A 25,827-nucleotide genomic window follows, 5' to 3' on the forward strand; every position below is an offset into this window, starting at 1 on the left:
ATTGTATACATAATAATATAAATATTTCTTATTTACAGAATGCTTTTAGCTTTATAAGTCACTTTTTACAGATACCTGTTATCGAGAACATTCATATCCAATTGTACCCTTAAAGAGCTTTAAAGATTCTTCTGAGAGCGACATATTTGGGGAAATGGAAAGGTTGTGAGTCAATGTATTTTCCTAGAAAGACAGGATGGCTAAAGCCAGATTGGGTCATATTTTAATGCCTCTGAAAGGTTTTAAATCAGAGTTCTAATGAAAGAATCCTATTTTTTGGAAATGTGTGGGAAGACGTTGCCAGCAGAGAGCAAGACCTGTGGGCTGGTTCAGAGGCAAAGGGGAGGAAATATATAGGTGGATGAGGGCAATGTAGAGAAGACCTCTTCTGACACTGCTCTTAGGAAACAGATATTTACCCAGCAACTCCCCAACCACTACCACCACCACCAGTGGAAGAAAATGAAACACTAGGAGGTTCAGGCTCCTCCTGGATCTGAGGAGCTCCCTGGGGTAGGAGGAGCCCAAAAACAGGAGACTTTTTCCTAGCCCTCCTGTGCATGGACTGGGGAAATTGACTAACTGGGAGACTTTGACTCAACATAAGGACGAGCTAAGAATTATGTCTGTGGTGCAGGGTTAAGAGAACTTTGTAAGTCCAAAGCCTTGCTACTCCAATGTGATCTGCTTGCTAGAAATGCAGACTTGCAGGCCCCACCAGACCTGCCGAGCCAGAAACTGCACTCGGCCAGGAGGCCCTGGTTTGTACGCACATTAAAGACTGAGAAGTAAGTAGTGTGGTGCCTGACTGAAAGAATTCATTTTCCAGTTGTAAAATTAAATAAGGTGCTCTCTTCTGAGGGATGGTGTGTATCCACAGATGTCCAGAATGGTCCTGAATTTGATATGGCATCCATCGGAGGTTGCCCTACAATACAGCCTCGAACAAAGTGAGGCTGTCCTGACCTCTTGTAATAGAATGGTTTACCTTTATACCAAGAAGGTTAGGAAAGAGCCAAAGTCTGTATATGGCGTGTGCCCAGGTCAACTTCTCAGAGTTCATGCTGAGGGACCTAAAGTTCTAATGAGATTGTCTAAGAAGAAAAACCGTGTCCGCAGTGCCAGTGCTAAATGTGTCAGCGAATGGATCAAGTGTGCTTTCCTCAGTGAGGAGCAGAAAACCATTGTGAATGTATTGAAGACACAAGCGCAGAATCAGAAAGCTAATTTTCTTTTTTAAAAAGAAGCTTTTGCCCTAGCCAGTTATGCTCAGTGGTTAGAGCGTCCACCTGCAGACTGGAGGGTCATGGGTTCGATTCCAGTCGAGGATGCATCCCTCTGTTGCAGGCTCCTTCCTTGGCCCCCATTGGGCACATGCAGGAGGCAAGTAATCAATGTGTCTCTTTTACATTGATGTTTCTCTCTGTGTGTCTCTACCCCTCCCTTCCACTCCTTTTAAAAATCAATGAAGTCTGGGGGAGGGCACTTGAGTAATTAGAAAATAAATAAATAAGATAAAAAATAATAATGCAAAGCCATAGGTTATGAATGACTAACACAGAAGGAAGATTCTATAGGAATGGGATTGACACTGAGCATTAAAGAATCTGAGGTGTCTACCTCTCAGGCGAAGGGTACTCCACTCAGAGGATATAACTAGAGAATGGCTGTGGACTCAGGAAACTGCAGGAAAGGGCGGGGTAGTTTGGAAGATTTGCATGTGGAATTTTTGGAAGATGAAGCTGGAAAGACAGACAAGGTACGGATTTCAGCCTCAATTACCAAGACTCCATCTTTTCATTCAAGATAATTTTATCATCTAATTTGGGCCAAGCACCCTTGAACTCTCTAAGACATGGGGGATGGGGCTGCTATAGGGTTTAAACAGAGGAATACTATATAATAGGAGGATATATTAGGATAGCTCTGCTTTTAGAGATCATCTATTGTAATGAAAAAGATGTCTCATAGGCTTTGTGTGTGAGGGGACATGATTTGACCTTCAGAATAACAACAAAGTCTATTACTAGGAAGTGGTTTTAGAATAGAATTGTATTATGTTGACACATTATACTGTAGTATCATATTGCACTTTAATAACAGACAAGATAATTGGAAGGATCTTTCAGTTAGCTCTGTGATGGCTCAGAAAGGGAGGTTGAAAAGGAGTCTGCATGCCATTCTTTGATAACAATAGCACAGCAGCCTAGAATAATCATACAACATCTCTCTGTTTGCTGTATAAAGTGGAGAGAGGCAGCAGTTCTCACCTTGAGCTGCTAGGAAAAGCATCTGTTGCAGGAACAAAACACACAATGCTTTGTGCACTGTAGCCCTCATGAAGCAAAATCCCCTATGTGTTTGTGTTCTGGTCACTAGCTTCCTGGCCTTGATTTGGGCCATTATCCCAGCGGGAGTTGTGCTGTGGGAAGTTTTTAGTCCTTTGAGAAAAGGAATGGGAGCAGACATTAAAATCCATGGCTATTCTTCTCTCTGAGTTATTTATAAGTCCTTATCTCCATCTTCTTCTGCATCGTAAATGATATACTCTTATCTGCCTCATTAGAGTTTTTCAAATCATTGTTCCTGACCCCATCCATCCCTGGCCTGGACCAACACAGTTCTCATTGGAAGCCCAGCAGCTCCCATGGCAAAACCTTTACTATTAGCCTTCTCTTTTATTCCATTTAAAGGGAAGGAAGATAAAATCCCGAACATCCTGCCAGACCTCAGAATGTAACGTCTGGAAGAGGCTTTTGTGCCAGTCTCCTGTCCGGCCTCTCTGCCAGTACTCCCCTGGGGGAAATCCTGCTCCTGCGGCAGCTTTGGGGTCTGAGGGGCAGCCTCCTGCGCTGTTTCTGCCATCAGCCTGTCGGCATTTAATAGCTCCCCCAACTCTGCTGGCGGCTCTTCCATAGGCAGCAGATGAAATGTCCTTGCCAGAAGTGTCACTGCCACTGCACACAAATATGTTGGTACCAAGGGTCCCCTGCCATTCTTTCTGTTGATGGGTGCCATGCTTCAGAGAGTGGCTGTGGCAGGGCAAACATGCCTTTTGTTTCCTGTGTTTTCTGCAAGGCAAACAGTGCTGGTTCTCAAATCCATCTTTGGGAAGCTTAGTAAGAAATGGAAAGTATTGGGTAATACATGTGCTGTTGGGCTGAGACACCAGAAACACCCCAGGAATGGTCTGGGCAGTCATCTAACCATTTCTCTCCAAGATCTGTTTTTCTATAAGTGGCAGTGATTTGCTCTCGTGTCTTTCATCAAATTGAAATGGGTTAAAAGTGATTCGGTGTTTGGATTTTCTATAGAACTGGTTTCCTTCCAAGCTCCTGAGTTATAAAAAGATGACTTCCTGGCTACCCCCCTCCCTAGTCACAAAGTCAGTATGAAGCCTATAATGCAAAGTATATCAGAAGCTGGGATCATCCCTAGGACTCAAGCACAGGTGTGCCTTCTGTTCCCTTTCCGGAATAAGAAGTCTATGCACATCTTGGTTCAAGGTAATGCCATCTGCAAATTTTCTCCTCACACCTCTTCGAAAAGGGAGGGGTATTTCTGTCCCCATTCAGTTGTCTATCTTGCTTCTCCCGTTTCATTTGCCACTGTGGTTTAAGTGCTTAGAAGAGTCAGTGTTCACAGTACTGGCCCAGGGCCTTACCAAATGGAACTACCTTATCCAGGTCAACTCTATGGAGCCACGTGGCCAGCTGGGACGCCCCTTTTCTTCTAAGCTGTCTGTTGTCATCAGTCCTAGGTCTTGTGGTCATGGACCTCAGGCTGCCTGCTCTATAGGCACACTGGGCAAAGATGGGACACGTAGGAAAATCGCTTGAAAAGTGAAGGAAGACTTTGTGGGTAAGAATCAAGTCATTGTGGGTAAGAATTAGAGAGCTTCACTCCCCACTTCTTGCTCTGGACTGTGCTTCAGACTGACTTGTCCATGTGCTGGCTCTGCAGCTTCCGAGGTGACAGACCTCCAGCAAGTCATTTGACCTGCTAAGCCTTAGTTTCTGTATCTGTAAAATGGGGCTAATAATGAAATAACCCTACAGAGCCCTAAACCCAGTGCTTAGAAATTACTTGATAAGTATTATCTATTGTGATTTATTGTCATTGTACCCCTTTTCTATCATGAAGAGTTATAAAGGTACATAAAGTATTAATGTCTCAAATAAATAAGTTGTAAATATGGGTAGATCATTAATTGGAGCCTCTGCACCAGGTGGAGGGAGCTGATCTAATATAGCTGGTTATTGAGTATTTGCACCAGGAGAAAGTGCTGGTGCCTTATAAAGATTTGTCTCTGCTCTCGGTCCTTTCTAGGTTCTCTTTTCTGACTTAAGGTCTGAATGTAGCTTCTCTTCTGCAGCTTTAAAGAGCTGTCCCAGCTGTGCCCACTTAGCCTCCAGGAAGTACCCCCACTCTTTCCCTCTCATTGCTTTCACCTCTAGGACTCCTGTTCCCGCACCTCTTCTGGTGCAGTGTTGCACTCTCCCCTATAAAAAGGGCTCCCACCCTGTAGGGATCACACTTTACTCTGTGATAAGTGCAGCTCCCTGCCCTGGCACAGAACTACTATTTGCATTATGTTCCTATGATGTTTACTCCTGCTCTTACGCATTGGCTGGCAGCTAGGCTATGAGTGAGAGGGTGTTGGATCTTGTCTTGTGTTACCACTTGCCCTTCTTATAACCTTGGTCGGGTCCATTACCTCTTCAAGTCTTTAGTTTTATCTCCAGAAGAGTGCTATTTCTTCTACTTATGGCCTAGAGATGATGAAGAGCCCAAGTTCTATAGAAAAAAAGGCCCCATGCTAATAGATATTACCTTTCTGCATATACCTTACATTGTTTGCCCAACTGTGACTAGGAAGTTATTCATATTCAGAAGTCCTCATCTCTGCTTCTTCCCAATCAGACTTTTATACCTGTTGTTCACTTATTGCCCCATTCACGTTAATAGACAAGAAAGGAAAAGAGAGCCGAAACCGGTTTGGCTCAGTGGATGGAGAGTCGGCCTGCGGACTGAAGGGTCCCGGGTTTAATTCCGGTCAAGAGCATGTGCCTTGTTTGCAGGCACATCCCAAGTTGGGGATGTGCAAGAGGCAGCTGGTTGATGTTTCTCTCTCATTGACATTTCTAACTCTTTATCCCTCTCAATTCCTCTCTGTGTAAAATCAATAAAATATATTTTAAAAGAAGAAGAAGAAGAAGAAGAAGAAGAAGAAGAAGAAGAAAAAGAAGAAGAAGGAGGAGGAAGGAAAAGAGATATTTTCTTAAGACACCCTATCTCTACTCCCATAGGCTGAAACACTTTATGATCATGGCTCCAGGGGGTGGTAGTCTCCTGCCCCCATCTAAGACCAAAGCACTGTCCTGGGAGTAGCAGTGGACTCTCCTCTAGTCCATTTGCCATTTTCATATCCATAAACTCCATGAGATCTGGGAAGTTTCTTTTCCTTCCTTCACATCTTCTCATAGCATATTGCCGGGCCTCTGTCCCAGCAGGGACAAGAATTTTGCCAATAAGCATCCTTACTTCACTCGGTAGTCAGATTGCCAAAGATTCCTAATGTATAAAAATCTCTGTCCACAGAAAGGAGATGGTTTTACCAATCAGACCCCGTAGTGCAACAATTCCAGAAGCACAGCGGTGCCTGGGAGGGTGTGTGAATGATGTGGGTTTGACTGGCCTGTGCATCTACCTTCCTGAGGGCCATGGCCACCACCTACTCTCAGTCCTTGGTGGCCCGGAGAGGACAATCTCTATATAGACATCACCCTCACTCTACTCGGATTGCAGTGAAGCTCTCTTCATTTAGAAATGACTTACACAGTATTAAATAGTGTCCTAAACAAGTTCATCATTTCTGAAAGCAGCAAAGTTCGCTTGTGAGGGATTTACTTCCCACTCACTTCACGGATTTACACAGAACTCTGTGGCTTAGATAAAGCATATAAGCAACTGTGTTCCGAGGAGCGCATTTTGGTCCCGGTCTCTACAATGAAAATGGATCTGCTCTTACTATTGAATGTAAATGCTAACAAAATTGGCTTTTAAATTTCCCCTTAAATAAACATCCCTGTGCTAGCAGGGACACCAATTTCTACCAGGGGTCCTCAAACTTTTTAAAGTGGGGGCCAGATCACAGTCCCTCAGAGAGCTGGAGGGCCGGACTATATGAACTACTAATTCCTACTGTAACACCTCGGCTGTGCTCACTGCTCAAAAAACCTGGCGGGAAGGATCAGACTCCTCTGCAGGCCGCATGTGGCCCGCGGGCCGTAGTTTGAAGACCCCTGGGTCAGCCACCAGCCTCAGAGCCCTTCCTCCCCTCTGAGTACTCTTGGTCGCCTGCCTGCCTCGTCCTCCCAAACCCGGAATAAAGAGTGCTTTCCCAGCTCTGCTGATTTATTGGTCCACAATTATGATTTATAAATACCCACAAAGAAGAACACCAAGCCATTTGAACTTCTGCTTTGGCCTATTAGGCAGTTTTTAAATTGATGTGAGCTTGGAGAGAAAAGACATGCAGGAGGGAAGAGAGTTTCCCACAGCTCCTGCTCAAAAATTATGCCTTCCTGCTCAGGCGGGGACCATCTCAGTAATTAGGAGGATGGGGGGCTGGAAACTGTGTTTGGTAAACAGAGGCATATTGTCAGCATTTGAAACTTCTCAGAATCATACTCTGGGATTGATAAAATCACCAGAGCTCTTATTTCCCTGGGGGATATGGTGAGGCCCAGAAAAAGTGAGGTGTTTGCACCAAGTCCTCCTTTAGGCTTCTCACGCTATTCTGTTTAGGGCAGTATTTAAAATTTCCCAGGGTCCAATAGCAGTTTCATCTAAGACAGTGTTTCCCAAATTTTTGACATATGTGTACCCTTTATATAATTTTCATAATGCTGAGTACCCCTCATACTCATGAGAACGTAGAATTAGGCGCAGCTAAGCACGGTGCAGTGCATATCCCCACCAAACTCCGGTGCAACGCGTACCCCCACCAAACTCTTCCCGTACCCCTGGGGGTACGCGTACCACACTTTGGGAAACACTGATCTAAGACATAGATAAAGAATTTAACTTTTTCTCTTATTGGTTTTACTTTTCCAGCTTATGTTTATTTACAGTTTAAGGAGAATCCTGCCTGGATGATTGTTTTCTTCCCCAAAATTACTTTGAACCAAAGTACTTTTCCTTCCCACATACACCATGGGCAACCATCCTCTCCATGTGCCTGCTGTTGTTCAGTTTACCTGCCAGGAAGGGTGGCGTCCCATCTTTCTGGCCAGGACTCAAAGCTGTTAAGGAGGCAAAGGTCAGGCTTCCTCACAGTCCTGGGATGAGACTGCAGGCTGAGGCAGGGCTCTCGTTCACCATTCTGCAGGCTTTGTGCCCATCTGCTCTCTGGGGCTGTCTCAGATTGGCCGCATGAACCTCGGGATGGATGCCAGTACCTTCAAGTTTTATACTATGTGCGGCCTCCAAGAGGGCTTTGAGCCTTTTGCTGTCAACATGAACCGAGATGTTGCGATGTGGTTCAGCAAGCGCCTCCCAACATTTGTCAACGTGCCAAAGGATCATCCCCACATAGAGGTAATGTTACCCGTCATGGGCAAACCTGGCAGGACACATGGGCCAAGTCACTAAGCTCCTGCTAATGCCCCTGGCACAGGGCAGCTGCTTACCTAAGCCCATGCCCTGGCTGCTTACCAGCCTCCTCCTCGCTGGCCCGCAGAGCTGTCGTTGCAGACACCTTAATTGGGGCAGCTCAGTGGCATCTTACATATGGCAACCACCTTGCAGACATACCCTTTGCAGCTCAGGCTCCAAGCCTTTGGGCCACTGTGTTTTCTCCAGGCATTCCTGGACTTCCATTGTCATAGTAATACAGTATTCAGAGACCTCAATGTCATTTTCCTTAAAAAGTTCAGTGCCTGTTAAGATGTCCTGGACATGCTTCTCCTCTGCTCATAAACTGGTTTAATTTCTCCAGAACCATTTCCAGCATTTTAAGCTGAGGTGGAGTCATTGGTTATGATGCTGGCATCTCACAGGGGGGCTCAGCAGAGCCAAAAACTATAAGAAGCATGATTTGGGTTCTGATGCTACATCTTTTTGCCTCTGTTTTGCCTGTGCCCACCATGTTTTGTTTTGTTTTTTCATGATTTGGGGTTGGGGGTAGGGGTGCTGCTTAAAAGTCAGACAGATCAGCTCCATGGAAGCATTAGACTGAGTGGCTTGCTTCTGCCTAACTGTAAGTTCCTCTAGCTCACCTTCCAATCTAAATTCCACAAGCATCAACTCTCAACCCCCCACTTTTCCCCACAGTCTGACATAGTGGAGAGGTTTCTTTCTCAGATTCCTACCTGGCCATTGCTTTAGAAAACTGGCTCATAAACTAATGGGATTTATAGACGCTACACAAAGAAAAATCTACAAACTGCACAAAAAATTTTAAGCACATCCATAGACCACAGGATAAAAACTAGTCTCTAGAATTCAGGGAGAAATGCTTGGAACATGAAGACATTATTATTATAAGTCCCATTTTACTTTCTCTTCCTCCCCAATGCCCCCCCACACACACACATACACATACACATACATTTTTAAATTTTAGTTTTGACCTTTCTTCCTCCAACCCCTTCCCCTGCACTGTCCATGCCCTGTGCTGGGAATTTCCTCAGTGTTTAGAGATGCCTTGGTGAGCCTCAGTGCTCAGGCTGGGACTGTGGCAGAGATGGGAAATGCACAGATGGGAGACAGCACCCTCCAAGGAGCTGTGATTTTTTCTCATGAGCTTTGGGATTTCCGGTGTCCTCTCCTTTAGATAGTCTCAAGCCTACTGACAATGGGAATCTTTGGAATGATTTTCTTTAGCCATTTGCCCCTTAACCTGAAAGGTCAGCCTCAGTGGAAAACATGCTTCATTATCCAGAGACACTCCTCCCGCCACTCCCGCCATCTTGGACCTATTCTTCACCCTTGACCTTGCAGAAAACCCAGGAGGGGGGTTTTTAAATCTCTAATTTCTCCAGACAGAGAAAGACCTGTTATTTTTCTATTGGGCAAGGTCCAAGTAATAATGAGAATAATGATTTGGTCATCACTGGTGACCACTTTTATCATTCACAGAGAGTCTTGACATATGTAATGTCAATGAGGGAAGGAGGGACAGAGTCAAGGTCAGGCTTCTGTGGGTGCATCAGATAAAGGACCCATGGTATTTTCAGGTCATGAGGATCGACAGCACAATGGACAGCCCTCCATGCCTTAAGGTGACCCACAAGACATTTGGCACACAGAATAGCAATGCCAGCATGATCTACCTCCGCCTGAGCATGCCCATTGAGTGCCACTCCTCCTTCAGCCACGGCCCCTGCCTGGACAGTGATGCTTTCCAGAAAAGGTGAGGGCCAGGCCTCCAGCCCTCAGAGGCACTTATCATGTCTGTTTTAAAGTTGGCTTTCCGTCTGTCTGTTTCTCACTCTACCTCAGCATAACTAGGACTCTGTGGGTAGGGTTCCCTTTGCCCTCAGGTAGGTAAAGAAATGGGGATTTGAATGTATATACCCACTTGTATGTACACATGTGTGTGTGCAATGCATAATTAGGAGAGGCAATCAAGCTAAACAGAGTTACTTCTAGTGGAAAAGTTTCTGCTCTTCTGGAGCCTCTGAGTCCCTGGCCTCCTTGCACGCTAAATTACTACACTTTTGGTGTAAAAGGAGAGGCTGCAGTTGTTGTTGCCTGTGTGTGAAATTAGAAGCTTCTGAAGGCAAACACCGCCTTCTTTGTGTTACTATGGCTGGGGTCCAGCCCAGAAGCCATGTGACTCTTGAGTGAGTGACTTCTCTCTCCTTGCTAAAGAGTGTATTCCTTGCCTTCTTTCTTTCTTTCAATGTCTATTTTTAATCATTGAGGTTTATCTGCCTGTTTGGAGCTGTGTTGTCCAAGTTTTCTCTAGAGTTTCACTGTCTACCAAGCTTTAAACAAGCACAGCTACTTGAGAGAACAGGAGAATATATCCAGAAGTATCCCCACACACGTTATTATAATTGTTTCAACACCCTCAACCCCTGGGCTGAGGGACAGGAGTTGGGAGTCATAGTCCTGACTTGTGGTAGCAGGTTACAAATGAACACATCCCAAGACAAGTTGGGATTACTTGTGTATAGGAAATAGTTCCCTAAACTCACCTTCATCATTAAAGGGAGATCAATTGCCTATCAGAATTGTGGGATTCTCTCTACAGCCAAATAACTAAATGGATTATCTTCCCTCCAGGAAACAGATGCAAGAACTACTCTCTCAAACAACAACAGTAAGTAAATATACTCAATTATGGTTTTAATTATTTGAGTCTTTGCTGTGCCTGGTGATATGCCCCTTCTAGCAAAGATCTGTCTAGAGATTCTCTGTAATTGCCAATTACTCTGTCTTTTAATATGCATCTTGATGCTTCCAATACACGTCTCTGGCATTTCTCAGATGGAGAGAAGAGACAGTAATTCAGTGTGAGGCAGAAGCTCTACCTGGAGCATCTAATTGGGCATTATTGTATACTTGTTGCCCATTTGCCACCAGGGGCCCAGCACTGCCTTTCTAATGGAGATGAATATCAGCTGGGGGGTGTCTTAATTTAATCCTTTTCTTTGCTCTTTTATGTAAACTTCTATGTATCAACTCTCCCATCTCTCTGAGCAATGCCAGGAATCATGTTGAAAGCATTCAAATGAGAAACAGGAGCCAGGGAACCAGCCTGAAAAATGAAGGCAGCTTTTGGCTCCTTTTCTAGAGCTAGATAGTAGTCAGAGAGCATCACTTTCTAATTTCTCTCTCATTCTTCTTTTAGCACTTGACAAAAAACATTTTTTAAGAAATTCATGTCATCCTTCTATTACGTGACCCTACATCCCAAGTTCATAGGTTAACTGCCATCAGGAAGAGGCTTCTTGCTGCAATGGTCACATGCTTAGAATGTGCAGGGCACTGCGCTAGGCACATTGCACCACCTTCCCAAAAATTCCCACAGCAGCCATGCGAGATGGGCAACATTATATATCCTGAGACACAGAAAGGACACAGGACTTGTCAACGGTCCCAGGATTAATAGCTGCCAGTGCTAAGATTCCAGCCCAGCTCTGACTGGCTTATCCTTTTATCTTCCAGTTTAAAAAAGAGGACAGATGATGAATAGAAGTAACTTCATTAAGAATGAATGTGCTCAGTTTCATAAAGAACATGGTGAAGGAATCACTTACCTTAAAATTTTAGTTATTGTTATAACATTTGCCAAGAACTGCTGTGTCAATGAGCCTGCTGACCACATAAAGCATGTTTGGCCAATCTAATAGGCTTTATTTTACAGCATCTTTTTCAAGACTATCTCCCAAAAATGCCCTGGATTTCTCTGTAGAAGTGGAAATGTAGCAGGAATTCTCTGAACCTCAACTATTTTCTCTCTCGGGGCCAAGTCAGTGCCCAGGAAAGGGTTGGGTCCTGTGCTGGCCACTCTGAGTGGCTGCCACTTACTTCCCCAGCAGCATCTTCTCAGCAAAGGGTGGTGGTTGCTCAAGCCCAATAGACAATAGACAAATAAGGAAGCCAAACACTAACCAGGCCTTCCTCCTAGCAAGAGTGCAGTGCAGCCGAAACCGGTTTGGCTCAGCGGATTGAGCGTGGGTCCCAGGTTCGATTCCAGTCAAGGGCATGTACATTGGTTGCAGGCACATCCCTGGTGGGGGGAGGGGAGTGTAGGAGGCAGCTGGTCAATGTTTCTCTCTCATCAGTGTTTCTAGCTCTCTATCCCTCTCCCTTCCTCTCTGTAAAAAATCAGTAAAATGTATTTTTTTTTAAGAGTGCAGCCGTGCCCCTCTAGACCCCGGTATGCTTTTTAAGAAAAGGAACCAAGGGGCTGCAGCACTATTCCTATTTTCTGAGCACCACATCCCTAACTGAGAGTCACTCACTCATCTGCGGTCTCTCTCTAGCAATGCTACTATGCAATCCGCATCTTTGCCGGACAAGACCCCTCCTGCGTCTGGGTTGGATGGGTGACTCCGGACTATCACTTCTACAGTGAAAAGTTTGACCTGAGTAAAAACTGTACGGTGACTGTTACTCTGGGGGATGAAAGAGGCCGGGTCCACGAAAGGTAAGGGGGCTCCTCACTCCCTCCCCAAGCAGCCGTTTTCCCCTTACCCCCACAACCCAAAAGAAGGAAACATTCAGCATCTATTAGGAAGGGGGAATGAAGCACAGGCTTAAAATCCTTAACTAAACAGGTGGGGGTGAGTACTACATGTTATTAGTGAAAATCGTGGATCATTTCGTCATGTCTATAAAACATGACCCACGGGTGGGTGACACAGGTGCACAATTGGGAGGTCTGAGCTCCATTTTAGTCTCCTCCCTGGTGTCTGGGAAAGCCTGATTTCTACAACAGAACAACACAGAGAAACATCCCTGGGTGCCTGAGAGAAGTTGCTTCAGAAGAAAATGATGCACCACATCACACAGCAACCAATCAAGTCAGGACTCCTCATCCCAAAAGTGTGTCGTGGCTGAAGGCACGAAGAACATCAAAGAGACACTGCAAATTCATGACTAATAACCACTGAGTAAAAATTAGGGGTCTTTAGGGAAGACACATTTTAGGCACACCCACACCCTCCCACCAGTCCACTGACATCACCCCCAGAGAGAGCAGCCTTGGCCAGCTGTGGCCAGAGGAGACCCAGGAGACCGTGTCTTATTTCTACCTGAGAGTGGGGAGTCTTTCCCCAGGCAGACATGTAAAGATACACAAAGTTGTTTTTAAGCTGCCCTTTAGCCCTATAAAGTCAGGAATGTTTCTGCAGTCAGTGTTTGTTAGATGCTACTGGCTCATCAAAGACGAGTGGTCAGGCTCAAGTGCTATGTCAGGAGGACCATTGTGGGCAGGTGGTTAAGAGCACAGACTCTGAAAGCAAACTGCCTGTATTTTAAACTGGGTTCCAGTACCGACTAGAACTGTGACTTGGGGCCAGTCACACACCTCCCTGGGCTCAATTTCCTTGCCTGTAAAGTAAAAACAGTTCCAGTCTTATAGAGCAGCGATTTTCAGCCAGTGTGCCACAGCACATTGGTGTGCTGCAAGGATTTTTAAAACATGCAATACCTTACTGTTTAGTCTGAGACACTAGCCTCTTTTCCCTTAGATTGTCAAATTTTTTTAAAAAAATGACAGAACAATGGCCATCTGCTGCAAATGAATCAAAATTATACCTTTTTTTTGTCAAATGGGCAAAAAATATGATATATTTTTCAGTATGCCACAGAATTTTAGTAATTGGTTTATGTACTATCATGAGGTGAAAAGGGTTGAAAATTGCTGCTAAAGAATATTGTGAAGATTGAGAGAGATAATACATAGAAACATGCCTAGAAGAGTGCCACACTAAAACATGCCTAGAAGACATTAACTACTTCTATTACTACTAGTAGCCCTACACACAAATCGCTACCGCCCTCTTGTAGTTCTCTGCCCACTGACCCACCCTCTTGTAGGTCCCTCGGCACCACCACCCCTCATAGGTTGCTGCCCTGTACCCTCCTGTAGCTCTCCACCACCTGCTTGTAGCTTGTGCCCCATCCTCCTGCAGACCCGTGATCTGGTTGTTACACAGTCAGTTGTTACACTTCACGGCATAACGGATAATTAGCATATTTCTCTCTTATTGTATAGGATTACTGAACATTTATCATGTAATAAGACCCAGAGTAGATGCTATAAGCAACACCTGGTTCAGGTTGATGAGGAAAGTATGTGAAAGTCGTTGACAGCCCAGGCTTTCCTTTTCAACCAGAAAATCAAAAGGCAGATGTGCCCATTTCAGGTAGGTTTATTTCTCTAGTTTGCTGGCTGTGCCTTGCTGGCCATGATTTATCTGAGAGCCTCAGTGACAGTTTTTATTGTGAAAACTAACTGACACATTAGCACCTGGAATAAGACCCTGTATATCATCGGTGCTCAGTAATTCTTCTTTGTCTCATATAACAAGAGATGCAGTGTCGATCTTCAAATGTTTTTTGGTATTTCAATTTTGGGCCCTTTAAAATATGATCAAAGCATGGCACTCCACCCTCTCCCCGCTTCAATGCATTATTAATTGAATTCTGTAGTAGTAACGAATATACTCAGTCCCTAATCACTAAGAAGCAGTAGTAACATGGCTGCGGTTTAACCTTTATGGAAATCTAACAATGACTGCAATGCATTGAAGGAGCACTTTGCACTGGCCCTGCCTGAGGGCATTCACATGGAGGAACAGCCCAGTGGGGGCCCTAGAAGAGAGGAGGGAAGACCTGATCATTGGGAAGTGGCCATGAAGTGACTTACAAAGGGATTTCCAATAGGGGATGGGATTGGGGGGGGGGGGGGCAGGGGGTTGGAGGGGCACAGGCAGGGAATAATAGAATTCTACAGCTGGAAAGAATCTTGAAGAACTCTAACCAAACCTTGACTTTCCAAGATCAAATCAGATTGACCATAGGATGTTTAAAAGGGCTTCCCTTCCATCAGGTACATACTCACTCTCTTGTTTTACCTGAGAAAAATCTCTTTGTGTTACTTCAAGTGACCAGCTACACTCAGGACTGGGTGTAGGAGGAGACCCAGACAGCTGTCCAGTGCCCACAGCCATTGCAAAAGGCTCAGGAATCACCTTTACCCCTGTGCCACTTCTCTAAACCAACCTGGGATTTGAAATCTTACAATTAAGGAACCAGGCTTTGGAGACTTGATGCTGCTTTCGTTATTATAGTTGGCTTTTAAATCTACATAATGGTGCCGACCATAAAGATTACATACTGCAGGGTGGTGGACAGCCAGCGGAGAAAGGTACTGTTTCCCAGCTGGTAGTTAGGGAAGAGTGTGGGGTAGAACTCCAGGGAGCTGCGAGAGCATCAGAGACCAGTGTGACCTACTCCACAAGTCTCCCCAGGCCCAGGCCTGCCATCCTAAAAAATGCAGCCCTGAGTGTCCAAGTGCCCTGACACTGGGTTACGACTCTGAACACGGAGTTTTGTTCTGGCCTCACATGCCAAATGCCTATACAGTGAATAAATCTGCCTGTGGAGGGTATCCTTATGCCTCCTTTCCCATCTCTAAGGGGAGAATACAAACATCCCATTCTCTGGTTCAGAAAGCCGGAGTGATTTTGAACCAGGAAACAGTTCCCAAACATTATGCTCTCTGGACCAAAGTGGCCTGATTGACTGCCACATCCCTAAACTGAGAGGTTTGTGCCTGAGGAAACTGGGTTGAAGCTAGATGAATTAGTTTAAGAAAGAGTTATATGGGGGCAAACTAGAAGGTCTGGGGCAGTTTATCCCTGAGTCCTGATTGCAAACGGCCCCAGTCCCCACTCTGTGCCTTTCTTTCATCTTTTTGGCTCCTAGTGTGAAGCGCAGCAACTGCTACATGGTCTGGGGTGGGGACATTGTGGCCACTTCCCAACGGTCAAGTCGCAGCAACGTGGACCTGGAGATCGGCTGCCTCGTGGATCTGGCAATGGGCATGTTGTCCTTCTCCGCCAATGGGAGAGAACTTGGCACCTGTTACCAGGTAGGGGTGGCTTCTGGGGCCAAGACAGCAGTGTTCCTGTCTTAGGTCTCTGCTCCTCACTTGCCATATTCAGCATCCCATCTTAGCAGGCGATGAGAAAACAAAAAAGGAGCAGAGTTGCTTCATTTTGTCCAGAGAGGGGGAAAATAGGGGTAGGGGGATATATCATATTTATTGACTGATCAGATATGCTGTTCAACTTTCTAGAAGATAAGGTTTTTCGTTGGTGATGGTCTCTAAAGATTTTACATTTATTTCATAAACATTTCTTGTGCAATTTTTATGTTACCTGGGCAATACAAGATGCAGAGTTTCAGAGGTGAACAGAGATACTCCTTGCTTTAAGAAACTTCTGGAATCTAATGAAAAAAATAAACCTAGGAACAAAATAGATCCAGAGACATGGAAGCATGCAACTGACAGACAGAGGGAGGGTTGGCAGCGGCAGGAAGAGATTAACCAAAGAATTTGTATGCATATATGCATATCCCATGGACATAGACAATAGTGTGGTGAAGGCCTGGGGTAGGGGCTGGAGCAAGGAGGAGAGGATCAATGAGGGGGAAAGGGGAACATCTGTGATACTTTCAAAAATTAAAATAAAAAAAAGAAACTTCTGTGATCAAATATAGACCCATAAAATGGATTAATTTGCCAGGCAACATTCACTTGGCAGAAGGTTCCTCTCATTCCCTATAGATTCCTTACAGGTCCTTATAATTATTTATGCATGTGTGTAAATTATGTGCTTCCCTATTACCTTACTGTGAACTCTGACAGAACTCCTCAGGAAAACCACCAGTTGTACACATGTAGGTTTACCTGTCATTAGCACAAGAAGCCTGTAGTCAATAATACTGTAATAACTACTGGTATATATGGGGTCAGGTGGATACTGGAAATATCCAGGGGACCAGTTTGTAAAGTATATAGTTGACAACCACTATTGCTGTACACCTGAAACCAATTTATAATAAAATTAAAATATGGACAAAAATAAAATTACGAGATAATGGGGGGGAAAAGAAAAAGCACAATAAACCTGGTTTCCTTTAAGCAGGATTTTCATCCCTGAGGCCGGGTAAGCTGGAGAATGCCATGTATTATATCCCCCATTTGAAGTTTTCAATGAACACTGACTTTGAGAAATACTTTAAAAATAGTCTGAGAAACACTTTTCTAACCAAGCATTTCTCATACTATTTGACCAAGAATAGCTTTTTTATTTATTTTTTTTTTACTGTAACAGTAATATTCTGTAAGCCTAGAGTTCAACAGAGCACATCCCAGAAAGGCTAAGATAAGGAGTTAAATTTGTATTAAACCTTCTCAACATTCTGAGGATGGAATGGGGAGTCTCATGTATGTGTGGACAGTGTCATTCGACTTCAGAGAAGGAAAAGCCGGCCTCCATCAGTAGTGGTCAGGAGAGTGTTTAGCATGGGGGAACCTTAATTTTGAAACAAAACAAAAAAAAACAAAAAAAAAAACTTCCTCTTGAAGAGAGAAGAATATACAATATACTAGGTTGAAAGAATGGCACAAGAAGCATTATGCAGATAGGGAAGCATAAGATATGTTTGAGGAACAATGGACAGACTGATGGACAGACTGGCAGGGGACCTTTGTGGTTAGTGGTTGAGAACACCATTTAGAAAGGAGGGGTCATGGATAAGAAGTGAGGACATTGCTGACCCAGGACAAAGACATGCCCTGTTTAAGGAAGCTTAGCTAAGTACAGCTGATGAAAGCATCCCACTGCTGTGTAAATAGATAAAGCCCTTTTTCTGGCTCCTGGTTGGGGAGAGGACATCTAGAAAGGAGAGAGAAAGCGGCTTCCCCAAATCTGAGATGTTTGACGGCTAGGAGCAGATGGGCCCATCCCTTTCGGGGGTCCGGGGACAGCCTGCTGCAGTGGGTGAGAGTGTACCTGCCTGGGTTCCCGGAAGAAGTGGGATCCTCACCACCATGCAGGCAGCACAGGCCAGCACTGGGGCCCAACCAGCTGTAACCCGGGAAAAGGCCTTTGGGAACCAGGCTGTTATTCTTCTAGTGTTTTCTCATGATTGCACCCTCCCCCAAGTCCCCTGAGAAACTGCTTATATACATTAGTCTGTCTTCAGAATCCATTAGCTTTTTCCCATTAAATTTGAAATGAGTTTGACTGCAGGGTCCTCCCTGAGCTGCAGAGAGCTCTAAAGCATCTAATAACTTTTAAGGCTGGTTGGGCGTCGGAGGTCCCTAAATAAATCACTACCCGTCGCGTTCGAAGCAGCGGTGACTAGACTTCCCATGATGTTGAGATGTTGTAACAAAGAGCAGGCAGGACTGTGGCTGTTTTTAACCTCCTCTTTCACGGTAGTTCCTGGGTGATAATGGGCTGGCCACTTGTCTTCTCTGAGCTGTGTGTTGATATCTATCCCCAGCCCCTAAACACCTGCCTCTACTTTGCATGTATAAACCCTGATTTCTGGCTCTGGGTCCCAGGCCTGCCTATTGTCCTAAGGAATGTTGCTGTGAATGGGGAGAAAGCCAGGCTCTGTGTGGGGGAGTGGGGAGAGGGTCTGAGGAGGCTCACACACAGCCAGCCCCTTCTCATCACAGGAGAGACGCTGGAGTGTGTGGCTGTGCTTCTGGTCTCCTGGCAGCGAGATAATTGTTATTCTGCAGATGTAGCCATTTTCATTTTTCAATTACCTCGAAGGAGCAGGACAGTGATATTTATACACTGTCTCTTTATTGGGAAAGGACCAGTAACCAAAATAACAAGAGAAGGGTTCTCTCAAACAAAGTGTTTAGAGCTCCCCCATTAAAGACTGCTCGGCAATTTGAAAACCTGTCTGCCCTACTTAATGTAATCACGGGTGAGATGGGAAATAAAATGTATGTTTAAGAGATACTGCTGCTTGGTGGCTGACGCCCCAGCCACCCTGCTCTGAGAACTGAGCCAGAGTCACGCGAAGAGGTAGCTTTGCATTCAGGCCAGTTCCCATGCCCTGATCTGTATACAGGATTAGAAATAGAATGGCTATTATTGCAAGGACAGCGTAGATCAGCCAGGGGCAAAGCTACCTCAAACACAAAGGGGCAACTGTCAGCGGTACTCCACCACAGACCCGAATCTGGACTCGCCATCCATTCCACTAAAATGTGAGCTAACCATCCAGAGTGGGAGTTCCTCAAGCAAAGAGGCCTGCTCTCATGTTCATGGCCAGGTCTCCTGCACATTAACACAGCCCCTGGCACCTAGCGAGTGCTGGCTAAACCTTTGTTGTCAAACTTCCCAACTCCGCTGGAAAGCCACTGTATTGGTTAAGTGTTGCCTAACCAGTTACCCCCAAATTAGCAGCTTTTGACAGCACACGTGTATTATCTTGCAGTTCTGTAGGTTTGACTGGGATCTCTGCTCCAGATCTCACAAGGCCAAAATCAGGTGTCAGCTGGCTGAGCCGGCTCTATCTGGAAGTTCTGGAACAGGGGTCTTCAAACTATGGCCCGCAGGCCACATGCAGCCCCCAGGGGAGTCTGATCCTGCCCGCCAGGTTTTTTGGGCAGTGAGCGCAGCCAAGGTGTTACAGTAGGAATTAGTAGTTCATATAGTCCGGCCCTCCAGCTCTCTGAGGGACCATGATCTGGCCCCCACTTTAAAAAGTTTGAGGACCCCTGTTCTGGAAGAACTTGCATTTGCATTGTTGGCAGCATTCAGTTATGATTGTAGGCGAGGCTTCTGAGGTCCCTGTGTCCTTGCTGGCCTTCACTCAGGGTCACTCTCTGCTCCCAGAGGTGCCCACATTCCTTTCTCATGTGGCCCCTTCCATCTTCAAAGCCCCAGGGGCATGTTGGGTTCTTCTCAAGCTTCTAATCTCTCTGACTTTTCCTCTTACCCCAGCAATGAAAACACTGGTTTTGAAGGGCTCCTGATACTAGATTAGATCCTCAAGGATAATCTATCTCTAGGTTAACTAGTTGGTACCCTTCCTTATCTCTGCAAAACCCCTCCTGCCTTGTGACATACACCATCACAGAGTAACGCAGGAGTCATGAGAGTCAGCTAGGATTCTGCTTACCACACCCCCAGTTAACAGTTTTATCATTGTGTACATCCATCATGATCCCACACTTGTGTGGTCGCCTTATTTCTGTGGTAGAAGAGAAATTTCCATTGTTCCTCGTGGTGGGAGTGTCCTCTGTGGGGTAGAAAGCAGCCTCCCCCAGGGTGTTGTGAAGCTCTCAGATCACCTCCTTTCTGAGGGAGGTGTGAGGAAGCGCTGGTGCTTGGCTGGGTGGTTTATGATGTTTGTAGGGACCAGTCCTGAGGGACCTAACATCATGCCCTCATCTTCAGCCTCTAGCTCCCCTACAGGTGTGATAGTGGTCAGCACAGAGAACTTTCAGCTGGTTACATTTCTCCCCGCAAGAAACACAGACTCAAGGGCTTATTGCTGGTGCAGGTGAAGTTTTCTCAGTCACTAGAGCTCTGCTTTCTTTCGGCTGCAATGATTTGAGGGTTATGCATTGTTCTGGATGTCACTTAATGGGTATTGAGAAATCTGGGGCCAGACCAGAAATGAGCCCTGCTCTATGGCCAAGGTCACACCGGCATCAAATCAGGGTTTCCTAGTTTCAACTCTCACCACTGTAAACCCAGTGTCTGGCATAAAGCCAGTGTGTAATGGGTACTAAATAATTATCTGTTGAATGTCTTTAATAAAGCATCTGTCACTGCTATTTGTTTTTACAGTTGTTTATCTCTTCCTATTTCCCAGAGGTACCTGAAGCATTGGGGATAAAGCAAATATTTGAACTTCAACTATGAGCCCACTGTTGTGTGCTAGAATGACCATGTGCAGGGCACAAGGCTAGGGTTTACAGTCTGGCCTGTTTCATCAATGCAAATGATAGCACTGAGCCATGCAATCTTTTAAGTCACAGCCATGAAAATGTGTTTTTATGAACTTTATATCTTATTGTATTGATGCAGTTCATGATGCAAAGGAAGCCTGTAACAATCCTGACAGGAAGACAACTCACTGTATTCATCTCCAGTGACTGCATAACAAGTTACCCTGAACTCAGTGACTTAAACAGCATATATATATGGTCTCATGGGTTCATGGGTGAGAACTTGGGCATAGCTTAGCGAGGTCCTCTTTCACGGTCTCTCAAGGTGGCCATCAAGGTGTCAGCGAGGCTGTGTCCTTGTCTGGAGCTCATGTCTTCCCCAAGCTTCTGTGGTTGTTCACAGGACTCAGTTTCTCGCATTTGTGAATGGAGGCTCCATTCTTTGCTGGCTACAGCCAGGGCCAGCCACTCTCAATGCCCTGAGATCCCCTGGAATTCCTTGTCACATGGCCTTCTCACAACACAGCAGTATCCTTCTTTCTGTCCAGTCTGCTGAGTGGAGTCAAATATAGAATGACAGTCCTTTCACTTTTGCCAGAAACAGCACATAGGTTCTAACACAGGGGATTGTACATGAGTGTGACTCACTAGGAGCTCTGTGACAGAGGGGGCACCTCAGGGTATGTCCATAGTACCCACCATCCCATAATTTGGTTGGTTAAAAAAGTTGCAAGAATCTCCTAATGTATGAATTCTCTTAAAGGCAAAAGACTTCAGTGAGTGGAGTAAGAGTCCCATTTTCTCCTTCACTGTCTGATCAAAAGCCATGCATCAAAGTTTGCAACTGATAAGTATAGCCCCAATGTCATAAATAAATCCACATGCCTCAACTAAGTGGCAGCTAGATATTCAGTGAATCCACATCATTTAATGTAAGAACTACAACCTGGGAGAGAAGGGGATGGAGAGAAATCCAGAGGAACCAAGGGAAAGAAAGACTTTGAGAGAGGAGGCAGATGGTGGAGGCAGCCCTCTATTCCAGGGAAGTGCCTCACAGCCCTGCCTGCAAAGCAGCAGTGCTTAAGTGAGGCTGATTTTCTCACCAAGAGACATTTGGCATTCTTGGAAGACATTTTTGGTTATGCCAACTATGGTAGGGTGAGGAGCACTACTGACATCTAGTAGGCAGAGGTCAGGGGTACCAAAAGATCCCACAATGCACAGGGCAGCCCCAACAATGAAGACTTTCCAGGCCCAAAATGTCAATCGTCCCAAGGTTGAGAAACCCTGCTAGCCCGCCTGGGCTTGTCTGACCAATGTCCATTTGCCTTCAGAAATTACCTTCCCAAGAACCCCCTCCTCTGGGTATTTAAGGTGGGAAACAGAGACAATAATTACCAGCAGGCACCAGCTCTCAACAAATTTCTGAGCAGTGTAGACCTACCAGTCCATGACCTCTCTCTCTCCTCTTCCAGCCAAAGTTAGAGTGGGTCGCTGATTAAAACATCCAGCGAACAAGCAGACTGTCAAATTATAGCGGGGAGGTTGGGGAGATCTGGGGGAGATAAGAGATCAACCAAAGGACTTGTATACATGCATATAAGTACAACCAATGGACACAAAATTCTGGGGAGGGAAGGTATGTATGGGAGGTGGGGGGCATTGGTATATGTACAAAAATAATAATTTAATTAAAAATATATTATAAAAATAAAAAATAAAAAATAAAAAATAAATAAAATAGGACAATTGTAACAATAAAAAATAAATAAATAAATAAATAAATAAATATAAAACAATAAAACAAAAAACAAAAAAAAACATCCAGCGACTTCGCCATCGGTGATTTTATCACTCTGGACAAATCTCTCCATTTGTTCTGGTTTTCAGGTGGAGCCCAATACCAAAGTGTTCCCAGCAGTCTTCCTGCAGCCCACAAGCACTTCTTTGTTTCAGTTTGAACTTGGGAAGCTGAAGGTATCTATCTGTCCCCTCATGGAATGGTTATGAAGGGGAAGGCATGTTGACTATTAGGCCTCAGAACAAGAGGGACTCTGTCACTTCTCATGTGCCCTTCTCACGTTCTCCTTCTCTCACTTCTATTGGATGCTAGAAGAATTAATGCTTATATAACTCGTGAGGTGAGGTCTTACTTAATGTTGGGAAAGGCCTTAGGGGTCCCTGGATATATTTGTTTCTCTTTAATTTATACTAGCCCTGTTGGTTAACATGGGCCAGCATCTGAGAATCTCTGTATTGCACATGTGTTCTTCCCTCCTCCACATGCCTTTCTGCCTGGCCCAGACCTCATTGCCCCTGTCAGCAGCCATATTTAAGAGCGAGGAGAAGAATCCAGCCCCACAGTGTCCCCCGCGGCTGGACGTGCAGACCATCCAGCCTGTGCTCTGGAGCCGCATGCCCAGCAGCTTCCTGAAGGTGGAGACAGAGCGGGTGAGCGAGCGCCATGGCTGGGTGGTGCAGTGCCTGGAGCCCCTGCAGATGATGGCGCTCTACATCCCTGAGGAGAACAGGTAGTGGGGGTGCCCATGTGGAGGGGCCAGCTTAGGGGGTGGGGAGGCAGAGACTAGGAAGCCCAGTGGGGAGGAGGAGCATCCTCATTGGCCAAGGGCCCTGCTCAGTCGGCCCCAAGATGACTATTGGTTTCCCCAAAGTCTCAGTTTCTCAACTTTCTTTTCTCAGCTTTAGTTATTCACTCAGAAACAGCAGAGTATTCGCTATGATATGCCTACTGCAGGGCCTTCATTGCAGCTCTGAGTGCCTGTACTCAGGGACTGTCCATGCACTTAATTAAAAATCTTAGTGTGACTATAAAATATATGTTTATTAGTGGCCAGAAGGAGAAGGAGGTATGCCTAACTTGCTCAGAGATGAAGAATCAGGCTGCTGGTCTCCCCTCATTAAGGGGCATTCTTGGATAATAGCTTGGGTTCAATCTCAGCTCTATCACTTTCTGGTTGTGTGGCCTTTGGTAAATTACTTATGCACTCCGGGCCTCATCTCCTCATGGACACAGTGAGATCAATGTATGCCCAAAGGATGGCTGGGAGAAAAAAAAATGAGATTGTGTAGGTAAGAATATAGTATAGTTCTGTACATAGTAAGAATAAATAAGTTCTATTTTGTGGATATTATGACTCCTTGTCCTCTTGGACTATAAAAAAAATAGAGGGTGAAGTTTTTTGACACTTGCCCAGATCCCAATTGGGTATTCTGTTGGGTCATGGACAGCACCCAGACAGGCTAATGTAGGGAAGGAGCAGAAAAGACCAGAAGTCCACCCATGGGAGCCAATGCCAAGGGTCCTCAGATTCATGGTGAGGAGCAAGTCAAAGTGGAAAATCTAAGCAAAGATCCAAGCACACACCCTAGACCCCCCATAAATGAGGGAACATGACACAAGCAAACACAAATCAGGAGGGAGAAAGTGAATTGATTATGCCAGCTCATCTCTAGTTGGAAACTTTTTCTCTGTGGACAAGAATGCGGTGTGTTTGTTTTCAGGGGAAGGAAAGCCCCATGATGATGGCAGATTGGAGATTATAACGATGAGGTAGATAGTAGTTTGATGGAGGGCTTCAGCTACATCTTCTGAGGCCTCTTCCATCAGGAAACAGAAGATCCCCTTGAGCCTACAACTAAGAGGACCAAGTCACCTTTGTCTTATACCTGAATGTTTCTCAGTGTTCAGATTTGGAGGGGTTCCCTAATAAAGGAAGATTAATATTTGGTAAGCTAGTCTTGTTAAGGCCTATAGACTTTGGAAACCCTCATAGTTAGATATGGTAAATTATCAGAAATGAGATGTGGACCAGAACTGGGAGAGGAATGATAATCAGGAAGAGAAAGTGTAACAGATGCCTTCATCCTTCTATGCCCTCTGCCTTCATTGGGTTGGGTAAAATCCCTGGGGATTCAGAGAACAAGAATTCTGCTAAATTCACACACACACACACACACACACACACACACACACACACACACACCACCGCGCAGTGGAGTGATTGATTGTCTCTTTCTCAGGTGTGTGGACATCCTGGAGCTCTGTGAGCAGGAGGACCTGATGCAATTCCATTACCACACGCTGCGACTCTACAGTGCCGTGTGTGCCCTGGGAAATAGCCGCGTAGCCTATGCCCTATGTAGCCACGTGGACCTCTCCCAGCTCTTCTACGCCATTGATAACAAGTACCTCCCTGGCCTCCTGCGGTCCGGTTTCTATGACCTGCTCATTAGCATCCACCTGGCCAACGTGAAGGAGAGGAAGCTGATGATGAAGAATGAGTACATCATCCCCATTACCAGCACCACCAGGAAAATCCGTCTGTACCCAGACAAGTCAAAGAGGCACGGGCTGCCTGGGGTGGGCCTGAGAATGTGCCTGAAGCCAGGCTTCAAGTTCTCCACTCCTTGTGTTGTCATGACCAGTGAGGAGCACCAGAAGCAGAGCCCCGAGATTCCCTTGGACATTCTGAAGACAAAGGCGCTGAGCATGCTGACAGAGGCCGTGCAGGGCAGTGGGGCTCACATCCGAGACCCCGTTGGGGGTTCTGTGGAGTTCCAGTTTGTGCCTGTGCTAAAGCTCATTGGAACCCTGCTGGTCATGGGGGTGTTTGACGACGATGATGTTCGGCAGATTCTCCTCCTGATTGACCCATCTGTGTTTGGGGAGCACAGCGGGGAGACAGAGGAGGGAGCAGAGAAGGAGGAAATGACTCAGGTGGAGGAGAAGGCAGTGGAGGCTGGGGAAAAGGCCAGCAAGGAGGCTCCAGTGAAAGGCTTGTTACAGACCCGATTACCAGAGTCCGTCAAGCTGCAGGTAACTCGGGGCATCAAAGATCCTGCCCTTGGAAAGGGCTGGGGAGCGAGACAGTGGAGCCTAGCGATGCTGAGGCTGGGACTGTGGATACTGGCCTAAACCTGGAGGGTAACAGAGTTGCTCAAAGTGCCCACCAGTCATGCTCATTTCTGACATGGAATATGTCTCCCCATGCCAAGGTGAAAACACCAGCTCTTGTCAATAAGGCACTTGCCTCAGAACTGTTTCTCTGGCACTAGTGATGGATTTGCCCTGGTCTTATCTCTTGCCCTTTGGGGCTAACAGGTGCATTTGTGAGATCCTATCTAGAGAGGAAGGAGCCTTTGGCTGTGGAGTAAAACCAAGGAATTGACACTTAGGGGGCCACACTCACCACCAGCTCTCATTTGTATCCATGCTCTGATCACCAAAGGAATGTGGACCCGTTACACTCACAGGTACTAGGAACTGCCATACCAGCCAAGGAAGAGAGGCAGGGTAATGTAGCAGCATTCCCTTAGCATCGCCTCGGAAACCTCAGCATTTCCTA

At 45.7% G+C, this 25,827-nt stretch overlaps 1 protein-coding gene across 3 annotated transcripts in view; it reads left to right on the forward strand.

The window, feature by feature from the left end:
- The window catches only part of RYR3 (ryanodine receptor 3), a 508,007-nt gene that overhangs the window by 309,134 nt on the left and 173,046 nt on the right, over positions 1-25,827 (forward strand). For all 3 annotated transcript variants that reach the window (XM_084861661.1, XM_084861660.1, XM_084861662.1), the window contains exons 28-35: positions 7,394-7,602; positions 9,243-9,418; positions 10,297-10,333; positions 12,003-12,166; positions 15,454-15,619; positions 22,352-22,438; positions 22,766-22,992; positions 24,503-25,298. In XM_084861661.1, coding sequence (XP_084717787.1) covers positions 7,394-7,602; positions 9,243-9,418; positions 10,297-10,333; positions 12,003-12,166; positions 15,454-15,619; positions 22,352-22,438; positions 22,766-22,992; positions 24,503-25,298 — 1,862 coding nt within the window. The remainder of the gene's footprint in view (positions 1-7,393; positions 7,603-9,242; positions 9,419-10,296; positions 10,334-12,002; positions 12,167-15,453; positions 15,620-22,351; positions 22,439-22,765; positions 22,993-24,502; positions 25,299-25,827) is intronic.

This window comes from Pipistrellus hanaki (genome assembly GCF_964339955.1).
Source record: "Pipistrellus hanaki genome assembly, chromosome: 1".
Classification (NCBI taxonomy): domain Eukaryota; kingdom Metazoa; phylum Chordata; class Mammalia; order Chiroptera; family Vespertilionidae; genus Pipistrellus; species Pipistrellus hanaki.